We start from the raw sequence: 18,605 nt of genomic DNA, 5'->3' as shown, positions 1-18,605 counted from the left end.
GTACATGGGATAAGGTGATCTCTTAGGTAAGTTGGTTCCAAGTTGTTTAGGGCTTTAAATGCTAAAAGCAGAACCTTGAACTGCACCCAGTAGTATATAGGCAGCCAGTGCAGTTCCCCCAGCAGAGGTGTGATTTGGTGTCAACAAGTTACCCAATTCAACAACCTAGCTGCTGCATTCTGCTACAGCTCTGGGTTAAGCCCAAGGTAAGCCCCACATAGATTGTTTTGCAGTAATCCAGTCTGGAGATTACCAATGCCAAGATCACAGTGGCCAATTAACAATGTGATCAGTTATTCATATTGTTTTGTAGTAATACAGCACAACCTATATAACAAATGTTAAGAATATACCTATTGCCATTACCTGTTTTTGACAATGGAAGGTGGTATTCTTGTTCCATGTCAGCCAGTTTGGCAGCATTCAGGAGAAAGCAACCAAAGATGTTTTCTATTTTGCTGTTATATGCTTTTACTGCATCAGCAAACTCTTCAGGAAGATCATCAAGAAACACCTGCAATAATTACATTAGTGTATCTGAGAAGAGCAAAAATACTAGGCCCTAGAATTTATTGGCAGCAAGCAACGGTGAGTTTATCTTACAAAGAAAAGGGTCTAAAGAAAATTAAACCTACCAGTTTCTCTTGAGGAGTGAAAGAGAGAACTAATAAGAGTTTTATTTTTATTTACACTACTCTCTGTGATTGTGAATAACTTTGGCCAACAGGGGCAACCATCTTTTCTTCCCAAAAATCTCTTGGGAATAATGCTGTGTCATGACATAGTGCCGTTCTAAAGGGGGGTTCTATATCATATTACTAAGGGAATACAATCAGGCTGCTCATAGCAGCCAAGCTGCTGCTTAAAGAGGCAGTCAAGCTTTTAACCTCACCTTTACAGAAAGCCCTCACCCAACAGTTCTTGGATTTTGCCCGCCTGTGGAGTTTCCCTTTAAGCCCTTTTTGAGACAGCTGAGAATAATGGTGAGCTGAAAATCGGCTGAAGGAATTTAGCCCTTTAAAAAGTGGTAAAAAGCAACAGCAAATTATTACCATATTTGTGTTTGTTATGCATGGTATTTAGAATAAAGTTTTTATTATCTACTTCCTGCCTTGCCTCTTGGGCACAACACTGCTCTAGGAGATTAATCCAATGTTTGGGCAGTGTTTTCACCCCACCTCACCACAAAAATAAACAACTGAGCTAAATACTAAGCCCACTGCTAGATTCTTTAACAATTAATAATTAATGATTTGACAGTTGACATCATATTTCACAGTTCTTGTCATTGTGAGCGGCACGTGAGATCTTTTGCACCAAGTCATGATGTTGTGCTTTCAAAATATTCCCCAACTTGCCAAATATTTATCTACTGGTAAAGAAAAAGTTACAACCAATCTGTAAATGGTAGCGATGGGCTCCATTTCCACAGTAATAGGATTTCCCATCAGATTATTTATTTATTTATTTTATTTATTTCATTAAACTTATAGACCGCCCCATAGCCGAAGCTCTCTGGGCGGTTCACAAGACAAGAAACATCAAAAATACAAGAAACGTGTAACAATATAAACACATTAAATGTTTAAAATGTTAAAAAATTAAAACAATATCAGCGCATACAAACATGTTAAAAAGCCTGGGTGAAGAGAAAAGTTTTAACCTGGCGCCGGAAAGATAGTAACGTTGGTGCCAGGCATATCTCCTCTGGGAGATCGTTCCACAGTTCGGGGGCCACCACAGAAAAAGCCTTTTTCTGCGTTGCCACCCTCCGAGCTTCCCTATAAGTAGGAACTCGGAGGAGGGTCTTTGATGATGAGCGTAGTGTACAGGCAGGTTCGTAACGGGGGAGGCGTTCCAGCAGGTATTGTGGTCCTGTGCCGTGTATTATTTCTGATATACTGTCTTTGTGGAGAGGATTTAGAAGTCACAATTCTCTGCACCTGTTTTCCGATTCAGTTTTTTTAGAAAAAAATCCACTTTGAAATCATTGATAGTGTGAGCATTAATTAGGAAACTGACAGAAAGCAGGCAGTGGGAAGACACTGACTTAAGCAATTATTACAGAGTTCACAAGATCGATACCAGTGAAGGAGATTCATTAATAAATAGCTATTATAATATTGATAATTCTCCACATATATATATGTATTGGAGCAGATTGGATAAGATAGCAGAGGAAAAAGGAACTGGATCGTTAAAGACCACAAGGGGGCCACGATTAAAAATGAAATGTAAAAAAGGAGAGGATTCCATCCTTTGTCAATGGTGCACATATCCTTTACTGCAAAATATAGATGACATTTCTATCTTACCTTTGATTGGCAAAATGTGTTCTTAAGTTCCATAAGACAGGGTGGTAGATATCTCCTTCCAAAGAGGTGGGAAAGAACTAGCACTAATTTTTCCATCATATCTTCAAAAAATATAGTTGCATCTGCATACAGCAGGGTAGATTTGTTACTTAGAGTAAATATGAAAACGTTAAACTTTATAGTGTTAAACCAGAAGATCATGTTTCACATTGGCAGTGGTGCTTTCAAATCCCTCCTTTCCAACAGCAACTAACTTTATCACTCAACAATTTATCCCTAAAATTTAGCAGAGCTTCAAACACCATCTCTGACAAAGTGAGGAGCTGTTGCTGGAGAAGGTATGGGGTGTTACAGAAGCTATGGCTTGCACAGAAGTCTTCACCTAGATGTTCTATATGGATCATGGCCTAAAAGTAAATGAAGAGTTTTCAAGAATAATTCATGTATAAGTGTGCATCAAGAATCAATGATAAACCTAACAATAAAAAGTAACAATAATAAATGTATCAAGTGTGTTTGTGCAGTCGGTGATGTAACATGTTTTGAAGTTTACAATCTGTGGTTATATAAAAAGGTAAAATGAAGCTTTCATGTAACAAATGTGTAATTGTTTCTCAGCCAGTTCACATCTTCACTTGAATATGTTCTATAATATTGTCACTAACAAAAGGCATTTCTCCCAGATAGCAACAGATGCACTGCATGAGAGTTTGAAGTAGTGATTCCCTAACTTTTTTCCCCATGGACCACTTGAAAATTGCTGATGGCCTTGGTGAACCACTTAATTATTTTTCTGCCCGCTGTAGTAATTGGAATGCATTGTGCCGGAAGCTGTATCATTTTTCATTGTATTTTTCTTGCTTCTTTTATTTCTTACATTGTATTTCATTGCATTACAATCTACATTCCATATAATTCAAATTGTACAGGAATAAAATATAAGAAATAAAAGAAGCAAAAAAAATACAATTAAAAATCAATATGAATATTTAATATGGACATGCCATTGACAACATGAATGAAGCTCATGGACCACTGGTTTGGGAACCTCTGGTCTAAGGCCCTGATTGGATAAAAGTGTGCTTAGCACAAAGTGTTGCAGTATGAAGATCTCCTGTTTAGATTCCTCCATTTTTATTCCCCCTTGTTTCAGTTCCCCTCTTTCCTACAACAGTCAAACAGCATTCCACAGTCACTGAGAATTTAATTAGTCCTCATTAGGCTATCTGGGGGGGAGTTCTAATGTTTGTTGTTGTTGTTATACTTCTGTAAATCTTGGAGTGCTCACAAGCCCACTGATACCTTCCTTTGTTGTATGGATGCTGCTGGCTTTGGCTACATAAGGACAAATGCTTGGAGAATTGGGTTTCCTATATATGGGGGGAAAAGATCCTCCGTGGTGCAGAGTGGTAAGCAGCGGTAACGCAGCCAATAGCTCTGCTCACGGCCGGAGTTCGATTCCAACGGAAGAAGGAAGTCGAATCTCTGGTAAAAGGGGTCGAGGTCCACTCAGCCTTCCATCCATCTGTGGTCAGTAAAATGAGTATCCGGCATACGCTGGGGGGTAAAGAAAGGCCGGGGAAGGAACAGGCAATCCCACCCCATATATACGGTCTGCCTAGTAAACATCGCAAGACGCCACCCTAAGAGTCGGAAACGACTCGCACTACAAGTGCAGGGACACCTTTACCTTTTTTATATATGGGGGGGAGAGCTGAACAAAATGTTGCAGCCTTCTGTTCAGTATTCCAGTATGTTATGTTATGTTATGTTATGTTATGTTTCTAGGCCACTTTTTGCCAAAAAAGGCCCCCAAGGCAGCTTACAAAGAATACACACATACCAAAAAAAACCCTCACAACAGATTTTACAAACATTTAAGCCAACAAAATCATTAACATTTTTAAAAAGCAATAGCAACTAAAACCTGGTAAAGGGTAGTCCCCAGAAAGAGGTCAGAAAGAGTAGGGGTGAGGAGGCAAGGCAGGTGGAGAAATATGCCCTTCATCAGACTGTTGCAACTGGTGACACTGGATCTTATGCTATGGCAGAGGGGAATGGAGCCAAGGGGGTTAAAAATATTCCTGTTTAAACATACATTAACATTAAAAAGTCCACTGGGAAGATTTGGGGTGGTGGTAGGAGGATCAAAGTCCCTCTGGGAGTCCAAGTCTGCCATCCATAGAGTATAATGGGTAGGCCTGGAATCTGCTTCCTGATGGAAGCCTGAATGGGGATGAATTAGTCCAGCTTAGCTGAGACGAGCTCCAAGAGCTTGGATAGGATTTCAAACTTATTCTTATCCAGGTGTCTGGTTCCCAGAGGAGCCCAGCATGGGCATATGTCCAGCCTCAAGAGGGAAAGCTGAAGCAGTAGATCTGGAGTCTCTGGGTCCAGCCATAAGATCTATGAGAGTGGGTAGACATGGCTTCCATGGAAAACCAATAATAATATAGACCTGGAGTTACTGGGACCAGCCACCAGACCTACCAGAGTGGGTAGACATGGACTCCACACAAACAAATAAAAGGTAGACCTGGGGTCCCTAGGGTCAGTCACATAAGAAGAAGGAGGAAATGGAGGCAGGAGTAAAGAGCGGGAAATATACAGTTTTTATGATTGCATGTACAAGATCAAAGCACAAACTATTTGTTTCTTTCATCTCAAACAAGATTTATATAATGATCTATGGGTGTGGCTAGTACAGATAATAAATATGATTTTATTGCCTGTACTTATAAAGCTGCCCTCAAGCAGGAGTTCTCCAAGTGGCTTACAAAGCAAATAAATAAATAATAAAAATACAACATTAAAATACAAAATAGAACTGTAATAAATTAATTAAAAATGAAAGTTTAAAACTGAGAGGCCCAGACTGTGAAGCATGTTTAAAAGACCTGGGCGGTGTATACACCATGCATTTAAAGCACATCCCCCCTCCCCAAAGAATCCTGAGAGCTGTAGTGTACCCCTCAGAGCTATAATTCCCAGCACCCTTAATAAACTACAGTTCCAGGGATTCTTTGGTGGGGGAAGGAGGAGTAATGTGCTTTAAATGTGTTTTAAACATATGGTATATATGCAGCCTGGCTTGTAGCCTGTTCTCCTAATTTTTTTCTCCCCCCTACTTTTTTTTTTATAATATCAAAAAATTAAATTTATTATAGGACAAAATTCTCCCCTCTACTTTTTGGTTCCCCACAACCACCAAACCTTAAAGCTGGCTGCAAGCCTGTATGCAGCCAAAGATAGTGCCAGGTGAACCTTTCTGAGAAGACTAATTCATAACTAGCATGTGTTTTTAAATTGTTTTAATTTTTTAAATTGTATTTTAAATTGTTTTTAAAAGATGTGTTTTACATTTGTATATTTATTTTTAATGTTTTTGGTTACTGTAAACCGCCCAGAGAGCTTCGGCTATGGGGCGGTATATAAATACAATAAATAAATAAACTGGTGTACCGCTACAGAAAATGACCTATGAAGAGGAACCTGAAGTTTGGGCTGATACATATGAAAGAATTTACCTTTCTCACTTGGCTGGCATAACTTATGCAGCAAGCCTTTGGTGAGAAAATCAACCAGAACAAAATTGGAAGGTGCGTGATAATGCAGATGAGTCACTAGTCCAGTATATCCCATAGGATTACCGTCCTGATCCAGATAGCCCTAGGCAAAAAAAAAAGTTTAGTTAATACATTTGGTAAAGTTCCTTAATTCTGTGAAATAACCAATGAGGACGGAAGTTGGTCTGAGTAAAAAGAATTACCTCTCTGAGAAGAAATTGTAAAGAAAATATAAAGTATATCTTCAACATTTCCTCATTCTTTTGTTGCTTGAATGATAACAGTGAGTGGCTCAACACTGACAAAACCTTAATTTTTTAAAAAATGCAATATTTAGTTTTTTAAAAAATATTTAAAATTCTAACACACATTTGGAAAAATGCCTTTTCAAATATTACAATTCCAAAGGAGCACTACTAATATTTATACTTACACTTATGCCCTGGTCATTAAGCAATTTCTGTTTTTAGTTATGGAATTTTTAATCATTCATGTGAACTTGGGAAGTTGCCCGGTAAATTGTGAACTGTATTGCTATGGGATTGGGATTGAACTTGGTGGCCTCTTGGCATCCCTTCCAACCCAGTGATTCTTCACTTTCTGCAAATGATTTTTTATCAGTATAGTGGCCTGAGGCATACTTGGGCACAGCCTTGGTCTTGAAAATAGTCCTGGCAAAGCTATGCACTACTTTCCTCTCGTTAAGGAGATTAGCTGGCTTTCACAGAAACTGTTCTGAAAGCGGGTGTGTTTTTCTTCCAACACCCTGCCCAGGGTATATAGCGATCTAGATCTGTGTGTGAAGAAATAGCAAGCAGATTCAGACTGAAAGCAAGTCAGAGGATGTTTAGGCTCTGTGAATCTACTCTTGTGCTCAGTGTGTATTTGCAAATATTTGTAAAATGCAAATATTACAGAATGCCAGTAAGCTTTCAGTGACCATATTCCAAAGGAACCAAACGTGGATAATGTTGGAATAGGCAAATGTTGCATGTTCCCTTTAAGGGATATTTGGGGAATATCCCATGTACCTGTTTTACCATGATGTAACTTCCTAACGGGTGGAGTTACTTACCTGACTTCCTCCTCCTTTGTCCTGGGGGATTTTTGAATATTCTCCATTGCTGATCTATCCACCATTGGGAGAGGCCACATGGCATGATGCTCTCTCTGCTGAGAGCATCAATACTAAAGAGTAAGATGGACTGAGACTATTTTTCTTTCATCTAAGCTAGAGCCTATGTTTCTGAACATATGAAGAATTTGTGAGTAAATGTTCTTTATCTTTTACCTAAGAAGATTGTGTCTGTCATTATTTATATAGAGAAAGGTTGGGACTGGTTACATTCTCACTCCGCTACTTGTGTTTTATATCTCTGCTAAGAAATAGGACCAACTGAATTAGTTCCTATTTCTCTCTGGTATTTTTATAATACCGAACAGATAAGTGCTACTGTGTGCCCCTGGGACCTTCTCACTGCTCAGGGAATCTTTCTTCCTCTTCTCAGGCTGTGAATGAACCCAGACATTTACTCCTGAGAATTATTTTGCTAGTACTATCAGCAGCCTTAAAACTTTCTGTATCTCTTCCATTCTATATTCGAAAAAAATGGAAATGGACTGCCTTCAAGTCGATCCCGACTTATAGCAACCCTATGAATAGGGTTTTCATGGTAAGTGGTATTCAGAGGGGGTTTACCATTGCCTTCCTCTGAGGCTGAGAGTCAGTGACTCGCCCAAGGTCACCCAGTGAGCTTCATGGCTGTGTGGGGATTTGGACCCTGCTCTCCCAGGTTGTAGTCCAACACACTAACTACTATGCCACACTGGCTCTCTATATTTACTTACCTTTTTAATTAGCTATACTAGTCTTAAGCAGGTTTCCTCAGAAGTAACTCCCACTGAACTCAGGGGGACTTCTTACTCAGTGTGTCAAGGACTTTAGCCTCAAAATATTTGTACTGCAAGTATTGTGGTCTCTCAATCACAAGGTTTTCTGAGGCAGCTAGTAATATCAAAACAAAACAGCCAATAAAATAGCCCACAAAACAGCCAAAACAAACAATACCACCAATTAAAATAGCTTATACAAGATCAACAAATTACATTCAACAGCAGAAGCAAATATCAGCAACTCCCCACCCCCCCAAAGCACAGGAAAAGAGCAGGGTTTTTCACCTATCCCTCAAAAGAAAGCAGTGGAGGGCCTGATAAACTGGCTCAAGCTGGGAGTTTTGAAGGAAAGGTGCCATGACCAAAAAGGCTCTGTCTCTTGTTTCCAGCCACCTCAGAAGATGGGAAAACTCTGAGCAGGGCCTCTGAATAAAATCTTAATAGCCAGGCAGATTCACATGGGAATCTTTTAGGTTCCTGGCCATTTAGAACTGTATAGGGCAACAACAGCACTTTGAAATGTCCTGAGAAATTGGTAGACAGCATAACTCTTTAAGAACTGGAAAGCTGCATTCCCTCCTGCCAACAAAAAAGTGCATCAGCATAATTATACAGCCACGAGAGTGGCTGTATACTATAGCCAGTGTAGATGTTTCACATTCTGCAATGTTAAACTGAAAATAACCCCCATGCCATTCTGAGGCTTCCCATAAGCTTATTTCAAAACAAAACCTTGCAAAACATCCAGAACTCAAAAACGCTTGCTTAACAACCCTCTCAATTCTCATGGTGATACACAAAACAGTCAGAGAGAATAGACAGTTCAAAGTCTACAAAGAGAGAGAAAAACCTCAGAGCCCTTTTGGACGTTTTTCTCTGAGAGTTCTCATATTCTGCTGAAATTCATTAAAAATCAGCCATGTTCACAGAGTACCTGTAATCCTAACACTGACGTTGCCCCATACTCAGACCTTCATCTACTGCAGTTGAAAAGTTGAAAAAATGCCTGGCTGATTTTTTAAATAAATTTAATAAATTTTAGCTGGGACCCTATGATAACGCAGAGCATGCTCAGTAAGAACCAACTGTCAGAATTCTAAAAGCCTCCCAGCTGCTGGGCTTGCCTAATCAGGGGGCCACACCCACACCAGACTTTGATTTCACTTGAAACAGTCATGGCTTCCCTCAGAGAACCCTGGGAAGTGTAGTTTTTATGAAGGGTGCTGAGGGGAGACTCCTGTTCCACTGAGAGAGCTCCACAGGCCAGATTGGTTTAACAGTCAGCCACTCTGATTGAGGTCTGTGAGGGGAACAGGGCGTCTCCTAGCAACTCTCAGCACCCTTCACTAACTACACTTCCCAGGATTCTTTGAGAGAAGCCATGACTGTCCAAAGTGAAATAAAGCCCTGGTGTGGATGTGGCCAATTTGGGTGGGAGGCTACATGTGTCTACTGTAGAATAAAAAGGTGGGGGAAAGCCTGAAAAAGAATGATACTGTTCACAATGTCTTCCTTTTGGAAAGGAAAGGGACTTCCCTTCTGCCCAGTGCTCACCCATCCAATCTCCTCCCCCTCCCCTCCTTGCCCCTACCCTGGGTCAGTGTTGGACTATGACCTGGAAGACCAGGGTTCGAATCCCCACACAGCCATGAAGCTGACTGGGTGACCCTGGGCCAGTCACTGCCTCTCAGCCTCAGAGGAAGGCAATGGTGAAACCACCTCTGAATACCTTTTACCATGAAAACCCTATTCAAAGGGTCGCCATAGGAGGTGATCGACTTGATGGCAGTCCATTTCCATTTTCAAACATTTGCATAGAAAAAAATCCCATTGAACTCAAAAAGTATGCAAACGATCAAACCCACCCTCCCATCTCCTCCCTCCTCTCCCCTCCCTCTTGCCCCTTCCCTCCCCCTTCCTTTGCCCCTCCCTCCCCATTCCCATCCCCTTCCAATCCCCTCCTTCCCCTTCCCCCCTCCCTCTCCCCTTCCCCCCTCCCCCTCCCCTTCCTCCTCCTCATGGTCAGTTTTACTATCTTAAGCATGATTGCACAGAAGTGAATACCATTGAACTCTATAAGCATGGAAATGATCAAACCTGCCCTCCCCTCCCCCTTCCTTTGCCCCCTTTTCCACTCCCACTCCTCCTCCCCCATGGTCAGTTTTTCCTATCCTGTCATTTTCTTTTGTTTCTGTTTCTGTGAATATGTGAAGTACAGCAACACTTTGCAAAATTTACACTAAAAAAACTCCAAAAATAATTGTGGAATAATGACACTGACTATTCTGCAGAGTAGTCTCCGGTGGACATCAGGAGTGTCTCAGTTTGCACAAGATAAAACAGTGGGACGTGAAATATATTCTAGCAAAATTCTAGGTGTGCTCGATGTTTTTAATTGACCATGCCCACCTTGCCTTAAATAAAGTGGTTTAAACATTGCAGGCTGAAAACATGCATCCTCTTTTTTTGAACCGCTAGAGTCAGTGCTGAAATAGCAACATATTGTAATCATTCTGATTTTACTGATGTAAGCAGTTTCAGATTCCACTGTAAATGCACCCAAAATAGAAATAGAACATAATCTCCAGTTTCAAACACAAAAGGCTGTCTTCACCATCATATGACACTGACCAATAAAAAGGCTTTGAAATTAATACAAATAAATTTGACACAGATTTCTGGGATGTATAGTGAGGGAAATAAAATTTTCTAGTTTAGATTCTCTGTAGAAACATTAGTAACACAGGAAAGAAGCAAAGGAAGAAGAACACCAACAAACATACAAAAATATAATTCTCTATCTTTGGAGATGGCAGGTGTTGCCACCACTCACCATATGCTCAGAGGCACATGTTACCAAATTCTTCCAAGCTACACAGCAAGTGGATAGGACTGTGAAAGACCAATGGTGTTTGCATTTTGACCAATTTGTAGGGCAGTCCAATATCTCAGAGAGGAGATCAGGTCTCCTGCTCCCCTGGTGCATTCACTATAGCTGCCCAATTTCCCTGCTTTTTAAAGTTTGATAGAAATAGCTGTGGGCTATAGGTACATTCTTAAACTGCAAGGTTTTTTGCCTATTAGTGAATAATATATTAAGAGCCAACACAGCAAATTATCCATTAAAAAATTGTCATCAATGATTGCTCAAAGGTAGAGAGTTTGGCAGAGTTTTCCTGGGAAGGAATTCCACAGTTGTGGGACCACTACTGAAAAGCCTCTGACACCAGCCAATCTACAAGAACAGGGTTCCCCACACATTCACCCAGTTGTAACACTTTCATTATAGAATTCCCTTCTGAGGAAGACCCATACTTGTTTTCTTCAGAAGATTATTTAATGCATGGGTGAACAATATTTTTGGCGATAAGAGCCATATTGACCCATGGTCAATTCTCCAGGGACCACATGTCAATATGGATTTGGCTGAAGTGTAAAAGCAAATGTGGCCAATTTTAGGGGTTTTTTAAAGACACATTTGGGGTTGGAGGTATCAGAAACATCTTTTGGCATCATAGACACAGAGCTGCAGGAATCAGGAATGGGGGAGAGAGAGAGAGAGAGAGAGAGAGAGAGAGAGAGAGAGAGAGATCACAGTATATTTTGTGGGATCACAAAAAACCCTTTTGTCATCACAGTATTACATCCAGCTTTGTTTTTAAGATTTTTTAAAAACATTTTTAAAATGACAACTTTTGTGGTATCTTGGAGTGGGGGCTATGCTTGGCCAGCCTTAATTTACAGTCTTCTGCAAGGGTTTGGAAAGTTTTGCTGAATGTTCTTTAAATCTCTTCTGCTCATTTATATACTTTTTGTATGCTGTATGACAGTCCTGCTGGATCAGATCAAAGGCTTATCTAGTCCAACATCCTGTTCTTAAAGTGGCCAACCGGCTACCTATGGGAAGCCCACAAGCAGGACATGAGCACAATAGCACTCTCCCACTATTCTGTTTATTCTGCTATTGTTAATGTTTATCTCTTTATACAGCTTTACTGTTTCCGTGCATGCATGCCCCAAGCTAGATCTAAGCAAAAGTCTTAAAAGATGGTACGTGACCAGTATTACCATAACTTTAAAATGAAGTAACCTTTATCATAAAGGAAAATATTTTAGGCTTCTTGCTTCTTGTGCCTTTTCTGCCAAAGTTTCTATTTTAAGAGATTTAGAGATTTTGGAAATATTAAGCGGCATATAAACTATTTTAAATAAATAACAGAGTAGTAGTATAATGGGAAATATAATTTCTTAGGCTATTCAAATAACATATGTAATTTACATTATTGTTTTACATTAGCAAAGTAGTCTGTTCATGTACCTTTGCCTTGGCATCTGCTTTATCCTCTGCTTTTGCAGCCAAGAGCATGAGTCGTAGTATCAGGGTGATGCTCAAAGGAAACTGGCCTTTAAGTTCTGGTACATTGGATTTCATCAGTTTTTCAATCTTGGGTAGAGGAATGTCATAGAAAAATACATTTCCCAACAAATCTTGTCCACGCCTTCCAGCACGCCCACACATCTTTAACAAAATAAAATGAAATAAAGATAATGCCACTGGGCCAGACTAGTTCAGATTGTGGCTTGTTTGGAGTGAAACAAACAAATATTCCTGGTTCAGACATGATTCTAAGCAAAGGATTGTAGCTCCCACTTATGCTACATGGGAATGATAGGCTCATTCACAGGAAACCATAAATCTTGGCTTACTATGATGTGCAAAGGAGGTCACTGCGTCATTTAAACAAGCAAACTTACGTGAATTAATCATTCTTGTTTTTCACTACTTTTCATAAAATGCCAAAATATTCTTAAGTGGCAAATAAGGATGATATCATTATTACCTGTCTGTAGTTCAGGGCATCTAGATATACCGAATCTTCCACAAAAACAACTGATTTACATGGCATATTAATTCCTTTTTTTTTTTTTACAATAATTTTTATTCAAATTTTCATAAAACATAGAAAACAAAATCATAAAACATTCAAAGACAAAAAACAAAACAAAACAAAAATGATTAAACAAAAAAAAATAAAATGTTGACTTCCCATTTGTCACATATCAAATCAGTTATAGGTCTACAATATATAACAATCCTGTCTCTTAAATCATATTATAAAATCACTTTCCTCCAGTAGTTATCTTAATTAATCATCAAATCTCATAAACATTACTTTATTCTTTCCACAAAAAGTCAAAGAGAGGTTTCAATTCTTTAAGAAATATATCTATCAATTTTTCTCCAAATAAACATGTCAATTAATCCATCTCGTTAATAATTATAATAATCTTATTGTCATAATCATAGTCCAAATAAACATTTCGATTAATCCATCTCATCAGAATCTGTTAGGTCCAATAATTTCAATAGCCATTATTCCATTATCCCTATTAGTTCCATCTTCCATCTTCAATAGTCCTGTTAAGTCCAGTAATTTCAGTGTCCAATCTTCCATTATCAGTATTCCATAATAATCTTGCTGTTGTAGCCATAGTCATATAATAAGAGTCTGATGGGAATTTCCTCTATCCCAAATATTTTCTTGCCATCCATTCTGAATAAGTTGCTGAAACATTGTTGTAAATTCATATCTGTGTTCTTCTTTTTTAGAAAATGCACTGGCTCATCTCTTAAGAGTTTTTCCATTGTCACATGACTGCAGTTAATTCCATAGATTTTCTCTATATCAAGCTCCATCACATCATTCCAGTCCAGAAGATTATCCAAGCCATTGATAACTTTATCTCTAATATCTTCATTAATTTCTTCATGGCATATTAATTCCTAATGCCAGTGTTGAAGTTGCTGTAACAACCTAAGAAAAATCAATACAAGCACAACTATTAAGAGCACCCAGTAATGGATTTAGACCTCGTTCACAGCCAGAAAATCATGGCCACTTTGCTTCTCCCCTGCTGCTGCCACACTACCAGGAGCTAAGCCATGGTTTGGTTTAGTGTTACATGAAACCCATTAAGGATGGGAACCGCCATCCAAAATATGCACACAGAATCCCTTTTTCTCCCCACACACTTTTGCATGCATCAGCCATGAAAGGGAAAGGGAAAGAAAAAATCCTACCGGCATCCTAAATACCCTTCCCCTTCCCTACATAAACTTTTATAAATTGATCAAAAACTCAAAATTGCACACAGTCCTTTGGGAGTACAGTTGGGTTCAGTCAGCTCAAGTTTAACCTTCCTGACTCTCCTTCCCTTCTCATCTCCCTTCCCCATGTCCATTTTTATTATTTTTATAGTTTGTTAGGACTGGAAGACAACCCATAGCTTGCTAGTGCTTGGGTTTTCCCCTTCTTAGTCAATCTAAAGGGCCAGGGTCATCTGACCCTCAAGAATTTGTAAGGAACAATCCAAGTAACTCCAGTTACTAAAGTCAAGGGCAATGTCCTAATTCACAGCAGAGCTTAGAAGAAAAGTCAACTTCTACCCCTTTGTAATGCCAAATAACAGAATCTCATTGAGATATATGGAATCCAGCAATTGTCCCTTTAATGCCCAATCTGGTCTAAATAAGGGTCTGAAATTGCTTAATAATATGCTTTTATATGATATAGGCATATGCCATGGTAATGATGCCTTAAAGCTGCATCTTGTAAAGAGTTAATTCTAAGAATGGATGATGCTATATTATGTCAAAAGAGGGGAGAGGCTAAAGGCAGTCTAATTAGAATAGACTGGGAGGGGATAGAGGCTCCATGTCAGAGTCATAGAGACTGTCAGGAGAAGTGGGGGCTTACTGGGCAGTCCTAGACAGGAAGGCCAAATAAGGAATGTGTACAGGAAGCATCAAATATGGGCAAACCTTTGATCTGTGGGTGCTTATCTTAATGGGCTGCCTGGCAGGCAATTACTCATGCTGCTGGGCAATGCTGGGCAGGAAGGTCATACATGGCCTTCCAGGATGGTAGATAGTTGGGCAGACTCTTCTGAAGCAACCAATGGGAGGAGGACAGCCCCTGGGAAGTAGGGATAGCCCATTTTGTATATAAGGGATAGCAGCCCATTGTTCTAGGAGATTCCATGTACCAATGTTAAGAGACCAGACAGGAGGGAGTATGTGACCCAGCAACTGCTACTGGTAACATCTATAATGGGGTGTCCCACTAGCTGATCAGGTTGTATAATATCTGCTCTGTAGTGTTAAGTCTATGTAGTACTAAAGTATATCTGTAAGCTGAATAAAACAAGTTAACTGGCACATCTGGTGTTAACTTTCATTGCTTACATGGATCTATTGGAAAGAACCAGTTGCCAGTATAAGATTTATGTCAACATACCCTTCTGTTTTGGAGAGTGAGGAATGTAATATCTGCTCTCCTTTCTATCTGAAATTTTGCTTCCTCTTCTTCCTCTCTCCAAGCAAGTACCCTTGCTATCTCCAGTTAAATGTTATTTATATCTGCATATCATTCTCTCTCCCTAAACCCAATTCATCTTTCTTCATGTTTCACTCTCCCCTCAACTTGATATTAGGATCCCCCCCTTTCCAGCCTTCTTGTATCACACATTGTTCTTTCTCACCCCAGCTTCCTGATTCCCAGATTTAACCAGATAACTATCAGCCCAATCTAAATTATGTCTACATAATTGATCTATCCATTTTCTGTAATAAACAACATTCCTTGTTACATTAAACTTCAGCTTGTGTCCTGATCGATGGGGAAGCCCACCACCATGGATAAGTGATAGCCCAAGTAATGGGGACATCAGTAGTTCTAGGGTTCTGCAAAGAATAGAAGGCAAGGCACCTTACAGGGCCCTAAGTGTGGGTTTCAGGATCACAGTTAGTGATCCTGCAGTTAAGGTAATATACAAATTGTCTCAGCGATGTCCTGGAGTGACTGGCAGATCTTTATAGCCTGGTCTAGGTATTCACTAACTGGAAGCCCTACCACCCTGAATGCAGCATCTGGCCATTTAAAGGGTCAGTGCCTTCCACTGCATCCATTGTCTTCTTCTAGGCCCTGGAGTTTCAAGTTCTGGGTATATGTTCTCAGGGCTCCCCTGATCTTTCAAGGAGTGTGTGGACCAATCATTGCAGCCTACTGGCAGAGGGGTTTTCTTCGGATTCAGGGGCTCCTCCACATGTGCCCATAGCTCAACATGGAATGGACCAGGAAGCAGATCCTTATCGACCTCAGGGCTGCTGTTGAAGGAGGCCTCTGCCTCCGAGAATTTCTGGTCTGAGACTTCCAGGAAGTTTGCTGTCTGGTTGATAATAATCCCTCCTCTTGAAAACCCAAATTCAACCATACCTGTGGTGCTAATCTAAAGATCCAAGCATGTGCCATTCAGCCACGCATCTAGGTAAGAACATATTACAACATTATATTTACTAACCTGAATATATCCCATTCTGAATAACATTTCCACGGATTGTCTTTCTTTGGCTTTCATAGCAGAATGATGGTATCCAATGCCTTTCTTTGCAAGATATAGGAGTTTAAAGAAATTTGTCTCCCTGCGCAATTGAAAAAATATCTTCCTGAAAGTCTAAAAATATAGAAAGTGGTATAAAAATGTCATTTATTATAATAACAACCTTATCCATGTCTCTTGTTAGTAACATGAATGTAGACACCATCAAGTTCTCAATATTCCAGCTGTAGTCTCTCCCTTCCATAAAAGGACACCTCAGCACCTTCTGAAGACCATCTTGCCTGGAGGAGAGGAAAGATCTAGTTTTCAAAAACTTTTGTAGCTTGTCTTTGCTGTTTTATTCTATATTTTTAATATTTCCATGTAAACCACTTTGTGAGTCTCACCTGAAAAGCAGTGTATAAATATATATTTTTAAAATGCTTCTATACCACCACAGTAAATGAGTCAAAGGTTTTAAATTTAGATAGTATCATGTGCAAAAAAAGATTTAAAAGTCCCAAGTTCTGTGCCATAATCATACTATTTCCCACCTTTTTATGCTTTTATTTCAGTAGGAATTTCATGTAATTCCTCCCAATGGTTTGTAGCACCATCCTGCCTCTGCAAGCATTAACACAAGACAATCAGAACATAGAAAGGGTAATGTTGTTGTTTTACATAATTAGATAGGCTTTTAGACAAAAGTATAAAACGTTAATGCTGAGATAAGGAAACACAACATTATGTCCTAAATTTAAATTTACTTTCCCATACTATTCCAATGGTGTAAAAAAACCTAGGGCAGTGCTTTTTTCCTAAAGCTTTTTTCACCATGGACTGACAACTTATTCATTTTTATGCCTGTTGTAGCAATTGTAATGCACTGTATGCTAGATGCTGTATTATTTTTAATTATATTGCTACAGGTTTGGGGGTTGAGATAGATTTCTATGAGTTCTCTTCCAGCCTCTGATTTGGGACCCCATACCTGGAAGTGGTCTCTGCAGCAGAGACGCCTGCTCCATTGGTCAGACTAGTCTCCTTTGTTAATCTAATAGAATGGACAGGTAAGCTAACGGGCCTATCAAGTGCTCATTAACTGGAGAAAGGGCCAGGGAGATCCCATTATTGAAACTCTTCAAGACAGCCTCCCCCTCCAGGGGCCAAAGAGAGGCTTGCAGTTTTAGTTTAGTCTGAGGAAAGGCTGGGAACTGGAAACACATAAAGAGGCCTGCTCCCTGCATGATGGCATTAGGATGCCTCCTATAAGCCTGATGGAAAAGCATGATCTATTGGACTATTAATGTTGTGAACCCCTCCAACTTATGCTTAGGCTGTGAATGTGTGTAAATAAACTATATATTATAAAGACAACATAGTCTCTGCTGACCTTCTTTCCAAGAAAACCAAACCCTGGGTAAGCGCAGGAACCCCTAGAAGTCTCGCACCACTCAGAGATTAGCAAGCAGCACAGGTTGAGAAAGATCACCAGGAAGAACAGAAACGAAGGCAATGAAAACACCAGGAAGAACAGAAACGAAGGCAATGAAAACGCCAGGAGGACCAGCAGCAAAGGCAACGGGAACACCAAGAACACTGGTAACGAATAGGGAAATTTGTTCAAAGCACCTTTGAAGACAAAAAGGGAGGCCCCACGTGAGGAGGTGACAGCAGTGCCTGGACAGCCACTGCAGGGGGTTGAGAGTGCCTCAGGAGCCCAGCTGCATAGCACCCAGACTGAGGTGGCTAAAGAGATCCAGAAAGTGGATGGGCAGCTGGAGAGCTTGGACTGTAAGGAGTTGCAGTCAATCACGGAGGAGGAAGAAGAGACAGAAGAAGGTGCCCCAGAGGAAAGTGGAGTACAGGCTGGAGAAGAGCTGCTGCTGATAGATTTCTTCACCCCGTGTGGCAGAGAAAGTACAGGAGGAACCGTATATACAAAAGGAGCTTCTAGCACCTGGAGAAATGGTTGTGCAAGAGAAAGTGCAGGAGGAGAAGTCTGAAGTGATAATGCAAGTCCAAGAGAAGCTGCCAGCCCCTGGAGAAATGGGTAAGATCAAATCCTTGATTGACTTTGCAATTTGGGTGCCCAGTAATGGCCTTACCATATGGGACCTGGCTCCTGTAATGGATGAAACCCTTAAGCAGACTTCAGCAACGACGGACACCCAGGGTCCCATGAGTTTTGAGGGCAAGAGACACTGGGAGGGTTACCTGCCTTTGTTTGGGCCCATGATTTACCCTGGAGATGGGTTGAGGGAACAGAAAGAAGATCCCTTTCTGCCAACCTGTGTGGATTAGACCAGCTAGTCCTGAAGAAGAAGCCCCCAGATAAAGACTTGTGGTAAGACTTTGATTTGGAGTTTGGAGCAGGAGATGAAGTGGACTGGCTTAAAGATTTTTCTCAAGGCAGCAAATGGGAGATGGCTACAGTCTGCTGTGTGCTGAT

The 18,605-nt window shown here is 40.2% G+C and overlaps 1 protein-coding gene across 1 annotated transcript in view; it reads right to left on the bottom strand.

Annotated features, from left to right (window-relative positions):
- Positions 1-18,605, bottom strand: part of LOC133363660 (probable ATP-dependent RNA helicase DDX60) — a 58,900-nt gene that overhangs the window by 11,441 nt on the left and 28,854 nt on the right. The window contains exons 7-15 of the mRNA XM_061582934.1: positions 16,136-16,288; positions 13,562-13,590; positions 12,616-12,691; positions 12,093-12,293; positions 6,085-6,189; positions 5,843-5,984; positions 3,063-3,083; positions 2,316-2,416; positions 367-514 (exon numbers count right to left, since the gene is read on the bottom strand). Coding sequence (XP_061438918.1) covers positions 367-514; positions 2,316-2,416; positions 3,063-3,083; positions 5,843-5,984; positions 6,085-6,189; positions 12,093-12,293; positions 12,616-12,691; positions 13,562-13,590; positions 16,136-16,288 — 976 coding nt within the window. The remainder of the gene's footprint in view (positions 1-366; positions 515-2,315; positions 2,417-3,062; positions 3,084-5,842; positions 5,985-6,084; positions 6,190-12,092; positions 12,294-12,615; positions 12,692-13,561; positions 13,591-16,135; positions 16,289-18,605) is intronic.

The sequence above is a fragment of the Rhineura floridana genome, chromosome 9, assembly GCF_030035675.1.
Source record: "Rhineura floridana isolate rRhiFlo1 chromosome 9, rRhiFlo1.hap2, whole genome shotgun sequence".
Classification (NCBI taxonomy): domain Eukaryota; kingdom Metazoa; phylum Chordata; class Lepidosauria; order Squamata; family Rhineuridae; genus Rhineura; species Rhineura floridana.
Note: the sequence above shows the minus strand (reverse complement) of the source record. Positions and strands in the feature narration are given on the sequence as shown.